Raw genomic sequence first — 15,223 nt, 5'->3', positions numbered from 1 at the left:
GTCTCTTAATCAGCAGCCAATGTCAATCAAAAGCTTCTCAGGGAAGTTTTCCTCACATTTTTTGTTAACGTACCATTATGCTTCCGTTTTTCAAGAGTGCACACCCATAAACTGAACACAATAATTATTATTTCCTAGCATTTAAAGGATCAGGTTTTGTAATCACTTTTAAATAACTCTTTTGCATAAGTAAAGACATGATCAAGCAGTGATATGACACATCCTATCATTATTTCTGCACTAGTTTAAAAAACGTCTGCAAAATTGCCTGGAAGAAATGACATTTACTCACTTATTCAGAAACTATTTTACAGCATACACATATTTAGAGCTGTAGAGTCCTCTTAGGATGTACCTATAGTCCAAATGACTACAAAAGTAAGTTCAAAATTAAAATTTCCTTATCGAAAATACAATGAAAACAGCTGAATCTGGCTTGCAAAATTATAGCCTTACTACATCTGTAAGAGAATGGAAAGGCATAATCTGTCCCAGCCATACCAGCTGTTAAGTCCAAAGCCTACGGATGACCACTCCAGTTTAACCCTTTGTCAGTTAAGAAGAAAGCTGCCTTATTAGGAGTGGCTTGGACAGAGCACTCCTCCAAGTTCTAGACATAGGAAGAGGTGAAGTTTAATTCAGAAAAGACAGTCTGGAGCAGAAAAAAGCACTCCAGAGCACCTTTGCAACTACAATCCATAATGAATACAAATGCATAATTTAGCAGTGATGTTGGGTTCAAATCCCTGCTTTGTCTGTGATTACAATTTTTTTGGCAAGTTATTTGGTTTCTCTCTGCATTGGAAAAATGCACAACTACAGTGCAAAGTAAACCCACTGAGGATTGTGAGGTGCTTACATCGTGTAAAGACTGACACCATGCAAATTTTGACGAATTATTGGTGAAATGCTCCTGCATCTTTAAAACTTGCTATTTTTTTAATTTTTTCCTGGATGTTTAACAAACACATTTATCCAAGTGCTGAAAACTTTCACAGTTTTTTTTTATAAGATAACAAGAGGAAAAGATCATGGCTTCATATTTCCATTCCAAATTCTACTTTAAAAAAATGTGTATTTGTAATACATACAATTTTGGAAGCTGAATTTATGCAACTATGAAGTTTGCTGCTGTAGTTATACAGAACAGTGTACAGAACACTGCAGGGCACACACAAAGAACCCCATGTACAAGTCAAAACCATAAATTGTTTGAATGCTTCTGAGTCTACCTACTTACCTGCAACAAGTATGCAGACACAAAATAAAACAGAAAACAACAGAACAGCTACCATTCCATATTCTCAGCTAAAATTCCAAAGTTCTACATGATTTGTCGTCTTAATTTGACATTAAGGCACAGCTTAAATTTTTTTTTTCCCCTGTGCTAAGTTTCACCAAGGGCCAGTTTTTCAAATCCATCATTTCTGGGAGCTCTTATCAATATAACGAGACAGAATACTCCTGACAACAAGAACTAAAGGCTTTCAAAAATACCAGCACACCTGCAGACTGCACATGCAAATCCCATGCTTCTACACATAAATTACTAACTTGTAAATTACCTCATGTAAACTAAAAATTGCCTTTGTATATTATTGTAATGATGGCCATACAGTATTTTAGCACACTCTTACTATGTATTCTGAGACATTTAAGCACACTTAATCAGGAAAAGATAGACTCATTCAAGTGGAACTTCAGGTTTTTTGTTTAACATCAGTGTTACAAGATTGTATTACTAACTAGATGATTGCATAGCGGTACACAATAATGCAATTATCATTATTGCATAATAACAAAAAGGTTAACTTTTAATTCTATGAGCTTACCCCAGTGTTAGCCAGCTGATCCTTAGTGAAGAATCACTACATACTACAAAGGAAGTATGCACAATTGTTTCCAAGAGACCTTATGCAATTTTTCCTACTTCACAAATGTTACAGCCAGATTTAGAAGAAGAGCTCCTGGTTCTCAGATCCATGCTCAAACCACACCTACCCTTACTTCACAATTACAAAAAAAAAAAAAAAAAAAAAAAGAAAAAGAAAAAGAAAAAAGAAAAAGGGAGAATCTCATAATTCCCTATTGTATTGAAAATAAAGGCACACTGTACTCCAGCTGGAGACTAGTAGCAAGGACACTGAATCTAGCAGCCCTGCTTCTAACATACAAAGGCTAGGAGGTTATAAATTGTCTCCATCACACGTATTTCATTCAGGTTTATCCCTTATTGATCACCCACGCTCTAGTTAGTAAATCAGGAACCTATTGATTACTCACTGGCTCTGACTGCCCCAGTGGTAAAAGTGTCAGTTTCAAGTGGTTGGTGCACTTTACAGGCACCATAAATCTGCATACAGGGAATCTCCAGGTGGTAGGTACTTTGGGAGAGGGAGAAATGAAAGAATGCACGCAGGAATGATATACCTCATTAAAACACAGACTGGAAGGGTATCCAAGTTACAATTCACGAAATACGCATTTTCTGGTAGATACCACACTACTAGTGTTATGTCGGTAGGTGAAGATATCGGTGGATCCCAGTTGTCCTAGTTTCAGCTGGGACAGATTTCACTTTCTTGCTAGTAGCTGGTATGGTTCTGTGTTCTGGATTTAGGAGGTAAATAATGTTGATAACACACGAATGTTTTGGTTTAGTCCTTACTAAGTCAAGCACTTTTCAGCTTCTCGCATTGCCCAGACAGTGAGGAAGCTAGAGGCGCACAAGGAGCTGGGAGCCAGGACAGCTGACCCAAACTGGCCAAAGGGATATGCCATACTGTATGGTGTCATGCTGAAGAATACAACTGGGGGATTTGGATGGAGGAATTGACTCTGCTTGGGGACTGGCTGGGCACTGGTCAGCAGGTGGTGGGAGAGTGCACTACGCATCACTCATTTGTGTATTCCTCTATTGTCATCGTTACTATTTTCCCTTCCTTTTCTGTCCTATTAAAATGTCTTTATCTCAACCCACAAGTTTTACTTTTTTTCCAATTCTCTCCCCTATCTCACTGTCAGGGGGAAATAAGAGAATGGCTGTGTGGTGCTGAGCTGCCTGTCAGGTTAAACCACACCAGTTTAACAGCAGACTTCTAGGAACACCACTGCCAGCAAAGTAAGGTAATAGGTATGCACAGCACAGCATGTCACAGCAGACAGACGAACTCTAAATTGTGAAAAACCTGTGACAGGATGCAACCATGAATTAGTTTTTCTGCAAAATGTAGATTCTAACAACTCCTTTGAACAGGTGAAAAATAACTCAGAGGTAGAATATACAGGGACAAGAGGAAAGGATGACAGAAAATACACATTGTGGCATCGTCACAAGCCTCCTTGTGAAGAAGTCAGAGGTACAGAGCATTGTGGAATGACAGATTTGGGCCTAAACTGGGAAAACTTGGGGGTCCTGGTGGACGAGAAGCTGGACATGAGCCAGCAGTGTGCGCTGGCAGCCCGGAGGGCCAACTATGTTCTGGGCTGCATTAAAAGAGGCGTGGTCAGCAGGGAGAGGGACGTGGTGGTCCCCCTCTACTCGGCTCTTGTGAGGCCCCATCTGGAGTACTGTGTCCAGGCCTGGGGCCCCCAGCACAAGAAGGACGTGGAGCTCTTGGAACGAGTGCAGAGAAGGGCGACCAAGATGATCAGGGGGCTGGAGCACCTCTCCTATGAGGAAAGGTTGAGGGAACTGGGCTTGTCTAGTTTGGAGAAGAGAAGGCTCCATGGAGACCTCATTGTGGCCTTCCAATACTTGAAGGGAGTGTATAAACAGGAGGGGGATCGATTGTTTGTGAGGGTGGATAGCGATAGGACAAGGGGGAATGGTTTTAAGCTGAGACAGGGGAGATGTAGGTTAGATATTAGGAGGAAGTTTTTCACACAGAGCGTGGTGACGCACTGGAACAGGTTGCCCAGGGAGGTTGTGGATGCCCCGTCCCTGGAGGCATTCAAGGCCAGACTGGACGTGGCTCTGGGCAGCCTGGTCTAGTGGTTGGCGACCCTGCACTTGGCAGGGCGGTTGAGACTCGATGACCTTTGAGGTCCTTTTCAACCCAAGCCATTCCATGATTCTATGATTCTATGAAAACAGAATGGTACTTGGTCTGGTCTTAGTGGCTTTCCATTTCTTCAGCTAGGCTTCTATATATTGTTGAATGTTGCACAAACAGTAACAAGAAAACGATTATCTAACTGGACGATGGCTGGTGGATCTTAAGAAAAAAAAAATGCGGTGCTAAATCACCATTAAATCTGCTAGTCAACCAGAAACTAACACAGAAATCAACCTCAGACTAGAGAGGACTGAAATTCTGCCCCAGTAAGAGAAAAAGCAAAACACAGCTGGAGAGACAAAGCAGGCTCCAAAATGCAGCTTCCCTGGTAGCTGCAAAATACCCAACTCACACTGCAGCCTCTTATTGACATGAGTCAGTGAACAAAAAACTACGCATATGTAGAAAAAGATGGTTTTATATGAAAAAAATATATAGTTTCTTTCCAAACATGATATATATACGTATATTAATCACAAGCTAAGGAATTATCTGGGAAATATGGATTTATCTTCTGTTCTTAACATAGCACTCACACTGGAGAAAAAGCAGGCTTTGCTACGCACAAAGCTGGGATTTGTTGTTGTCTTTAACGTGTCAGATTTTGAACAATGTTTCCTTGCTTTCAGTTTCCACATATTTATTATATAACTGTTTTTTTTTTGTTTGTTTGTTCAAATGAAGCGTAACTGTATATACTGGACTCCTACCTCACTCCTACAGTTCAAAGTGACCACATGTTGGACTGCCAGGATCATACTAGATTGCCATTATCATAGATACAAAAACCAGAAAATTCTAAGGTTTAGGATTGCCAAGCAATACAATCCTTGGAAAACAATACAGAACACAAGCAGTCACCAGTTCACAATGAATCTAATTGAACAGAATTGGGCCCTTCAAACCCTCTCATTCTGTAAAACGATGTCTACTTAAAACTCAGAGTAAAATAGAAAAAAAGAGGTCTCTGAAAACACCCTGCAAAACCAACTGCAACACTCTGTGGCCTTCTTGGGAACAAGTGTACACTTGGGGGTGTACATCTCTTGCTGTAATCTCATATTATTCAACTTCTCTGCTAACAACCTCTAGAAGAAGCAAAACAAGTGGATTATACAGAGAAAATTAGGTAGCCATTAATCTACTGTCACACAAACAAGGGGTGCTATTATCCTCATGTTAAAATAAACTTTCAGCAGAGACAGCATCTAACAAGGGTACTACTGCTAAAAAAAATGCCACACAATCCAAGTGTTGCTGCTGAGATGCAATATTCCCAGCAAACACAGGCAAAATGAAACATTCTTCTTCCTAATCTCAAAGCGTTGTTACCTGAGGTTTATGGTGGCACAGTGGAGTTGCCAGGTCACAGCCCAAACCAACGGTTGAGCAGGAGTGGCGAGGAGTGGCTAACCCAGGGAGCTCGGGTGCAAGCAATGCACCTGAGTGACCAGAAGGGGTGGAGCCAGGATCCACCCCTCTTCACCCTCATGTAAGGGTTAGCAGCCAAGGGAGCAGCATCTCTCCAGATAGAGACTGCACTCCTCTTGAGCCACCACTGGTCACCAGAAGAAGTGAGCTAATTTTCCTTCTATTACTTTCTATTGCTCCATAGCGCTTGTATCGCAGTAGAAGGTACTGTCATTGTCTTCTTTTGCCGCAAAGGTGGCTTCACAAAATTAAGAGTAAGAGCAGTGTTCCTCCTCCTCTTTGAAACTACACTCGGATGGGCACCAAAGTTTCATATGTGCTTAACATTTGTAAATCAACACAAGTCTTGTGCACAAGAGAGTCTCCTCTGCTCTGCAGAACCTCATGGGACAACTTCTAGAGCAGATTTTCAGATTCCAAAGTCATGAACAAGTTAGTTCACTTCTTCAGTCATCTGAATCTAATATCGCTTCATGCAGCAACGCTCTGTTCCCCAAGTATGCATTCTAATGATGCAGCAGTTCCATTCCTAAAGTTTGCATATGGTGAACAAATTAATGATTAAATGATTCAAAAAAAAATCATTTCCCAAGTAAGCATTCTAAGTAGAGATCATGTGATCCCATGTATTGTATTCTCTATTTTCATACAGGCCCATGCAATATGTATGCCAGTAACAGCTGGTACCTAGTATTTGCCTAAGCTGAGTATACAGATTTAATAACAGCAAGATACTTCATAGGGGAAGAAAGCAGTAATAGGTAAACAAGATTCTGAAGCCAAGGGGAATTTATTTTTCACTCTGGAGAATTAGGATTCACCAAAATGGAAGCATTAGGCCTTAGACAACTGCAGCTAACACCAGGTTGATAGCTGTTGTTCATTGCGTGCCTGTCAGAAGAATTCACTTATATCCCCAACTGGAATACTAGCTAGGCTTTAGTAGCAAAAGAAGACATGGAAAAAAAAAAAAAGGGAAGAAGGATGCCTAAAGCAGCTGATGCAAAAACATACATATAGGCATCTCAGAAAGATGAACACGTGTGGATAGGTTGCATGGAATAAACTGGATACTGTCCTGGTCAAATGGGACAGCATGAAATTGTGAAAATTCATTCAATCCTTCAGCTACCTGAGGAAAGGCTTGACACTGCAGGCAATCTCGATACTTCCACATGCTTGGATAAGAGGCAAAAATGCCAGGATCTCTGCACAGATACAGAAGCAAAAGAAAGAGATTTACACGGACACGCATATTTCTAGAGCTACAACTGGAGATGTTCTTCAAATCTCACTGGGCACTGACATCCACTTTTCTTAACCCATCTGATCAGAACATTTAAGTTTTCACCCATAACCCTATTTTCAAGACTAAGCAAACAATAAATGACATTAGGGACAATTTATCACCTACCTTCCCCTCTTACTCGCTTTTACAATTCAAATTGAAGGGAACATTGGCTCTAGGCTCTTCTGAAACCCACCCTGCCTCAACAGAATAAAAGCCCACAAAACAACAACCTATCACACTTTTCTACTGATAGAGCCATTGAATAGCCAAAGTCTAATAAAATAATCTGCTTAAGCCTCTACAAAATTGTATCAGAAATAGTGTTGCCAGCAGGAGCAGGGAAGTGATCATCCCTCTGTACTCAGCCCTGGGGAGGCCGCACCTCAAGTACTGGGTTCAGTTTAGGGCCCCTCACTGCAAGAAAGACATCGAGGCCCTGAAGAGGTCCAGAGAAGGGCAGCAAAACTGGTGAGGGATCTGGAGCACAGGCCTTATGAGGAGCAGCTGAGGGAGCTGGGATTGCTCAGTCTGGAGAAGAGGAGGCTCAGAGCTGACCTTATTGCTCTCTACAAATGCCTGAAGGGAGGTTGTGGTGAGGTGGTGGTCGGCCTCCTCTCCCATGTAACTAGCAATAGGACTAGAGGGAATGGCCTCAAGATGTGCCAGGGGAGATTCAGATTGGACGTTAGGAAATACTCCTTTGAGAGAGTGGTCAGGTGGCGGAATGGGCTGCCCAGGGAGGTGGTGGAGTCACTGACCCTGGAAGTGTTCAAGAAACATTTAGGTGTTGTACTGAGGGACATGGTCTAGAGGGAAATATTGGTGATAGGTGGATGGTTGGACTGGATGATGTTAAAGGTCTTTTCCAACACTGGTGATTCTCTGATTCTATGAAAACCCTCTTCAAGTGGAGTTCAAGACGACAGTTCTTTTCAGATCACTCTTTCTCCCAAAGAGGTAAATGTGTAGAAAGGAAAGAAGGGAAGGATCACATGGGCTGTCCATGCAAGTCTCAACTTGCTTGCTTTTAACAGCCAGCAACCTCAAGCAGAAACCTTAACAGACAAGACATGATTACCAAACGCTTTGTGCTCTTAAAGGAGAGTAATTATAGGCATGTGAAAAAGGGAAGAGATCCCCGAGGTACTCTTACTTGCATGCCTCCCGAGAGGCAGCAGGGCCATTAAAAATTCCATGATGAAGGGGAAAAACAGCCTGGGAACAGCCAGGAGGCAATACAGCAAATTAATACACTAGTCGTCCCCTGGGAGGACTGCAAGAAAGCAGGAAACTCTCCTCAGTTCACAAAATAAAATTATACCACTAATGATAACAGTCACCACACACACAAAACTGCTTCTAATGATGATGCTTCTAATGGGTGAAATTCCCAGTGCTATGCACATACTTTGAATGAATCTCTTCTCATCACAGATATAAAGCAAGAAAGGTAATCTTGGTAGAGTGAAATTCACACAGCTGTTCAAATAAGACATCCCAAGGAACCTTCCACATAGAACCTCCTCGACAATGAAAATCCTTTCTTGAACACTCCTATCTGTGCTCAGGACTTCGGCTAACAGCTCTGCCTAAATGAAGCACTGTGTGACCAATCATATGCTGCACTTCCAGATGAAGTGCACCAAAATCTGCCACTGAGGCAAAGAACACACTTCCATGGCATAGAACAGACTCCAGCTAGTAGCTATACTTCCAGTGGACACATTTAGATTAGTGGGCATGTGGGGATGGGTTGGCAGTTGGACTAGGGGATCTTCCCAACAGAAATGATTCTGTGATTTGTGATAGAACGAACTCAACAGGGAGGAAATTTTCTATTGCACAGTGGACATGAGATAAAACAAACTGGATATCCAAAACATCAAGACAGGTTCTTCTCTAACACATTTCACATCACTCTCAGGGCATTAGCCTTCCCCACCCTATTCTGACACACTTCTCCAGGACTAGATGCAAGCTGACAGAACTTACTAAAGAACAAACTATGGGAACTGACTCCATCCATGAAAAGAGAGGAAGAGGTTAACTGGGAAATATCTGAAGAACAGCTCCTGTTAAGAAAATGTTCCTGCGAAGAAATCAATTTTCCTCTGTGCCCCTGGCAGCATCTTTATGTAAACACCTTGCACTAAAAAGTTCTCTCATACATGAGACTATATCACATTTTTTAATTCTTACCACAATTTTGCACTCCCTCCTCCCCAGATTCTTGAACACATTTCACACTATAATAAGAAGCTACTTTTTAAACAACAGACACTTAGAAATACACTCACTGCTGGAATGGAACAAACTACTTCCCTATCAGCATTCAATAACGATTCATTAGGATTATGCGTATCAGGACACCAGTCACTTATTCTTTATAGGAAGGAACCAAGCTCATATCCATAGGATAGCTAGACTATACACACAGTAAATACAAGCAAATATGATCACTCCAGCTTCAGAAATGTCTTGTCACATTCAGTAGCTTTGGAAAAGGTGTTCACTGATCATTATAAAGGTAGAAACTTTGCCCTGTTCAAGTTTGTGAGCAGGAGCTGTTGAGATCTCCTTTCCGGAGGACAAACAGGAAACAGTTGGTCTCAACTGTAACTTCTGTATAGCACAAAGTGAAACACTCGAGGCGCAAGAAAGGTTATCTTCACTTGCAGATGAAGAGACCGATCAATCTTCTTACTTCACGGGCACAAAACATCCCCGGACTGGTGCAAAAGCACAAATATGCTTATGCACAATCTTCCAAATTATTTTTGTTCTCATCCAGATGAACGTTTAAGAGCTGATTTCTCTCCCCCTCCCACCCTTTCAGCTTTAGCATGCTGTCTACAGCAGCATGAGGTCATGGTGCGGTAACACAAAATTCCCTGCAGAAGCCAGTGGGAGGAGAGGCTTTGCTGGGTGGGTGCCAGGCTTTCGTTCAGACACATACAACCTCAGTACATTTTTCATGCTCTATTTGCTAATTAACAAGGGGGAAAAAAAAGCCATGAAGCTGAAAGTCCAGACAGTTCTTTCAGATTTGGTCCCTTGTACAAGCACGTAAGCAGAACTGTGTCCCAAGCAGGACTCTGCTTCCTTGTACAGTGAAAAAGCTCAAGGGTACCTTACCTTTAGATAGTCACCTGCAGCACAAGAACAGAAGTCACCTCCAAGGACAACTCTTGGATTTAATTTAGAATTATTCAGCAGAAGGTGCCTGAACAGCAAGCTAACTCCAACCATGCAAACTCAAATATACCTCAACATTTAGGCAGACCAGCTACAGGAACACAGAAAGATACCAAGACATTAGAGGTCACCTAATCTGAGTTAGGTGACTAGTTCTGAATCTGGTCAGAGGCTCTATTTTAGGCACCCAAGATACCAAAATGCCTTAGCATGTCACTCACACTAGTCTATCAGCATTTTCCTTCTCATCTTGTTCTGATTTTAATACTGGGCAGCAATACTATACCCATTCATACCTAAGCAACAGAGTTGCAGCAACTGACTGCGGAAGGAAGAACAGGTTACATTTCTTTCTAAAAACACAATACGTTCTGCCTATCTGCCACAGACATTTTCATTACACTCTAAGTGCTTACAGTACTGAGTCTGCCAGATATTCTGTATTGGTATATTCTATGCTAAGTTTGAACACGGGTCTCTTAGGGAAAAGTGCATTAACTTCCATGCCTGTGACGACCGTTCAGACTGCAAGGTACTACTGAAGATATACATGGGAGGGAAGCAAGACAACCCCAACAGCGCAGAGAAAGGCAGTTACCTGGCAGTGCAGTGTGCTGGTGAGCATCTTCGGTGGGAAGCATCAGCAAGCACATCCAGAGAGTACAGAGGAGATAACGGATTGAGCTGGAAAGTCAAGAGATTTGATTTAAGCAAAGCATTAAAAGAAACAGTCTCCAGATACAGCTGCTCAGATCTATTCCCTACAGTTGTTCATACAGTGTAAGAACACCTTTCTGAAACACCAGGGGATGAGGCTAGATGAGAGCTGACTCTCAGTTCAGACAACAGGCTAGCACAGGGTGCAACTGCAAATCTCATAACCATCTTCTCCCAACTGACAGCCCTACAAGCACACTTCTTTTTCAACTTATATTATTAGAAATGCTGGTTGACTGAGAGCATACTCAAAGAGCTCTACTGCTGCATGTGAATAGAAAAATCTACCTCCCTCTAGTGAAGCCCCTTGTCCGCATTCATACTGTAGAATGAAAAGTTAATGCTATGAATAGGGAAAGCACAGAACTTCCCAGCAGCCTCAGTATTGCCCCATATTCACACGTGTCACTGAAACAGATCTCTAAAAGGCTCAGGCCCACCAGGCTCAGTTCGCAATGAGCTCAAAATTCATTCCACAGCAAGTGAGCTGCTCCTCTCAGTTACAAGCTTTACTTGTAAACTGCTTAAAACAATTTTCTGAAATCATGTGTGGTCAGGCTAATCTTACATCCTCTGTATGACATACACTGACAAATCCTGAAGGCATCAAGCCTGTGAAGAACAGTTCATTGTAGAAGATACAGCTCTACATTTTTTTAAGGGATGGGAAAGACATGGGACAATCTACTCAATCAATGCAGAGAGCAAACCTAGCTCAATGTACAAACAGAAGGTTTAGGCTGCCCTAGGGTGCCCACATCACACTTCCATTCAACACCTCCTCTTTATTCATAATTCACACCACAAACAGGAAATTCATTTCCATCTGTTTTGCAAGGTGCTTGACCAATTTTCAGAATGCTTGTTCTTATATTACTGGGATTACTGATGCATTTTTAAATAGAGAAAATCCACAGCTGTAGCAACTCTTGTCATAAATGTTATATGGAAGCCTAGAGTTCAGTATTAGGCCTTTGCCTCCAAACTTTCCAACAGAAAAGAGGCACTATGCATTACAAAGCTTCTGTTATCAGTGAGCTCCTCCTTAAATTTGGCTATTAGTTTACCATCAGTGAAATAATGCTGCAGCTGCACCACAGGGGAGAATCATCAGTACCTCTCTTTAGCTGAAGCAAGTTCAGTCCTAGTGTTCACTAACCAAAAGCCAGCTAGCAATGAAACAGAAGAGCGCATGGCTAGGAACACCACTACAGCACAACTCTGCAAGTGGAAGATCTTTTTTGCTTGCTGCTGTCAGGAACCTGAGGTCTTACATCATGAATAAAACAGCCTTCTACCACTGAAGCTATATAAAACATACAAAGAAAGAATACAAAACAGCACAAGTGCCTACACCACAGCTTCAGGCAGTTAAAAGAGTGCCTATTTCTCTTGTTATTCACTACTTTCTTTTTCCTGTTACAGCTGCTATTTAATTACAGGTAACAATTTATATTTTTAATTTTTTCCCCTTCTCTGTTGATGAGACTATCAGGTAGAAGCCTGAGCCAAACAAGGCGAAACAAAGCATTTGAAAAGAGAAAAATGTTCCAATTATTATAGAATTTTGTGAGGCCAAAGTTTCTCCTGACAAAAGTCATTCTCCCTTCCACTAATTATTGGAGAGCAAGGCAAACACTAGCCTGAAACACCAAGACAAACAAAAGGAGTTCCTGAGCTATCCAGACAACATAATGCCAGAGACATGGGTTGCACTCAAAGCCCAGAAGACGACAAAAAAGAGAAGGGACAGAGCTACTGGAACAGGTTGCCCAGAAAGGTGGTGGATACCTCATCCCTGGAGACCTTCAAGGTGAGGCTGGACCAGGCCCTGGGCAACCTGATCTAGTTGTGCATGTCCCTGTTCACTGCAGGGGAGCTGGACTAGGTGACCTTAAAAGATTCCTTCCAGCTCTAAGGATTCTATGATTCTATGATCCACCTTACCTCAAGTGCAAAGGCCACGGTGTGAGGGAAATCAGAAGCCAGCATTTTGTTCTTTCTAGAGAGAAGGAAACCAAGAAAATAAAAAAGGTAGAGCATAGGCAGCTTACCTGGTTGCGATCTCTCTTCCCCGTTGATGGTAACCAAAAACTGGAAGGAGGCAGTCGGAAGGATGGGTGGGAGCCATGCCAAGGAAGGAACAAACATTGAGGGGGAAAAAGAGGGTGGGGGATGAGGAGAAAAGGGCAAAGGAAGAACAAATACAGAGGGAGAAAGAGAGAGATTAAACATCACTAGGACTCATATTAAAAACAAAAAATTCCAGATCCAGGTAAGAAAACTGGTTACCAACAGCTGTTGAAAGTTGGATCTGCTGCATTACAGTGGAGAGGAGCTGCCTTTACCTAATCATAGCCCAACAAGAACAGCATTAGAGGGATGCCAAGGGGTAGGTACCATATCTATTTCCATTGCTGACTCTAATTTTAAAACACAATTTGGGGAAGGAGATATAAAACACCCAAGAAAGAGAAAGCAAATTCACTACTGCCTCATCAGCATCATTTCTGCATTCAGAAAAAGCTGACTGGAACCAAAAGGACATTTGAGCGGTGTCCACATACTGGGGCAGCCTAGTTACAAAAGAAGAGTCAGCAATTACAAAAAAAAAAATGGAGAAACTGTCAGTAGAGCTCTGTCTCCCACTCAGCAGGTGACTGCATTCTTAAGTTACCACAAAGCTCTTCATTCAGTCACAGAAGGCAAGAGGATCCCAAAGTTCTTCCTCCCCTCCCAAAACCTTACACAACAGCTGTTAAGAGCCTTACTCTTTCTGGCGTGGATCACTAACAATGTGACCTAGCCTCTCGGTGCCCACAGTGCTGATCGAGGTCTCCTGGAACACAAAGACAGGTAAAAGGTTGCAGACTCATGCAGTGAGCAGTCATAGTTTCCTGCTGCTAATAAAAACAAATATTGCTCCCCAGCCCACGCTCAGCTAAACATCCTCTCCTTTTAGAACCTCAGCTAGAGGCAAGAGACCATTTGGTTTGATTATTTTTGTGTTGTTGTTGTTGTTTTTTTGCAATTGTTTTAGTGACTACATTTGATTGCACAGGGGTGCACTAAGGGCTGGACCAGCACAAAGTGTACAGCACAAGGACACAGTTAAGAATGGGGGAAATGGAACCAGTTTACGCTAGTGTCAGCTGGGCCACATGCAGGCTGAGAGACAGAATACTACAATACCTTACTGAAAAGAATCTTCCTCACAAAACTGAATCCAGTCTCTCCAACCAAAGGGGAAAGGGATTCATCAAGTACAGGTGAAAGAAAGAAGAAGGAAACATGAAGTTCGCCCGTTCTGAAAACAGCAATTTAGCATGAGGACATCTAGCAGGTAAAGGAAAGGTATATCCCAGGAGAAAGAGCCTAGTCTGCAAGCACATTTTTTTTCCCCTGAGAGATGCTGCCTTGTGTATGTGCTTGATACTGGCGTACACATACACACACAGCCTGACACAGCAGCTGTTCACATCTGCATAGCAACTACCTCCAAAAAAGAAATGTGCTTTGCAGAACATCTGAAAATGAGAATAAAAGAACGCACAGGTAAGATTCTTCAGTTTCTGCCAGGTTACATAGGCAAAACACATTCAGAGTTTGGGGGAGTAGTAACAGCAGGGGTGAAAGATGGGCTATTTGTTACAGCATGAAAATTATTAACTTAAAGTGCCGTAATGTTTAAATTTACGGTTTATTACTGTGTAAATTACAAGCCGTACTTTTGGTAATTAGCAGCTCGCTGGCGGGGAGCTCTGAATGAAACTCATTATTTATGATTACAATTTAGAGAGAGATGGGGAAGGGGGAGCAGTGACCTCCGCTGCAAATGACAAAGATCCCTTTAAGGTGATGAAGATGAATTAAACAAGTAAATATTATCTTTCTCATTTGGATCATTAGAGGTGCTGCCAATAGACCCAGGCACTTGCAGGTGGCCTGAGGAATCTACCCAAAGCCAGTCTCTTGCCAGCTGAGGATTCAAATTTTAAGTGCCTGTTATAACTAAGCAAGGTGAGAGGGAGGAAGAAGGAGCAAACAAGGATCTTTCAAGTGTGACAACAGCTTCATAAAAAGAAATCACTCTCACCTAGAAAGCAGGCCCACCTGACACTCCTTAGAGTTAACAAACTCTCTAAAGCCAGCCAACTAAGAATATAAGCCAGTATATTCAAGAGCACATCCCACTAACACCTAATACAGCCAACAACCTCCAGTCTCATAAACGTCTTTTATTGTAGACAACTGCACTCCACACTTCAAGATCCAGACCAGATGCCTCCCTCTTTTAGACAGGCATTTGCCAAGTATGATTTATTCCTTTAAGAACAGGACTACCATTTTGTTTGCCGTTTGCTCTACAAATAAAAAACCCGCTCAATGGCTTCGGCAAAAAAAAAAATGCATATACCGAAAATTTTACCTTCTTTCACCTTTGAGTTACCTCTCTGCCCTTGTAGGTATCACCAGTATAAAAAAGTCTCATGCCTCATCATTTTCCCCTACATTCTGTCTAAATCTTCTT

The 15,223-nt window shown here is 42.0% G+C and overlaps 1 protein-coding gene across 11 annotated transcripts in view; it reads right to left on the bottom strand.

The window, feature by feature from the left end:
• The window catches only part of GPATCH2L (G-patch domain containing 2 like), a 78,094-nt gene that overhangs the window by 12,771 nt on the left and 50,100 nt on the right, over nt 1-15,223 (bottom strand). For 10 of the 11 annotated variants that reach the window (XM_021402906.1, XM_021402907.1, XM_021402909.1 and 7 more), the window contains 3 exons: nt 13,464-13,531; nt 12,747-12,786; nt 10,574-10,659 (listed from right to left, as the gene is read on the bottom strand). In XM_021402906.1, coding sequence (XP_021258581.1) covers nt 10,574-10,659; nt 12,747-12,786; nt 13,464-13,531 — 194 coding nt within the window. Of the gene's footprint in view, nt 1-10,573; nt 10,660-12,639; nt 12,695-12,746; nt 12,787-13,463; nt 13,532-15,223 lie in introns of all 11 variants that reach the window. The other variant, XM_021402916.1, reaches the window with a different exon arrangement.

The sequence above is a fragment of the Numida meleagris genome, chromosome 6 (genome assembly GCF_002078875.1).
Source record: "Numida meleagris isolate 19003 breed g44 Domestic line chromosome 6, NumMel1.0, whole genome shotgun sequence".
NCBI lineage: Eukaryota > Metazoa > Chordata > Aves > Galliformes > Numididae > Numida > Numida meleagris.
This window is presented reverse-complemented; position numbering and strand designations above follow the sequence as displayed.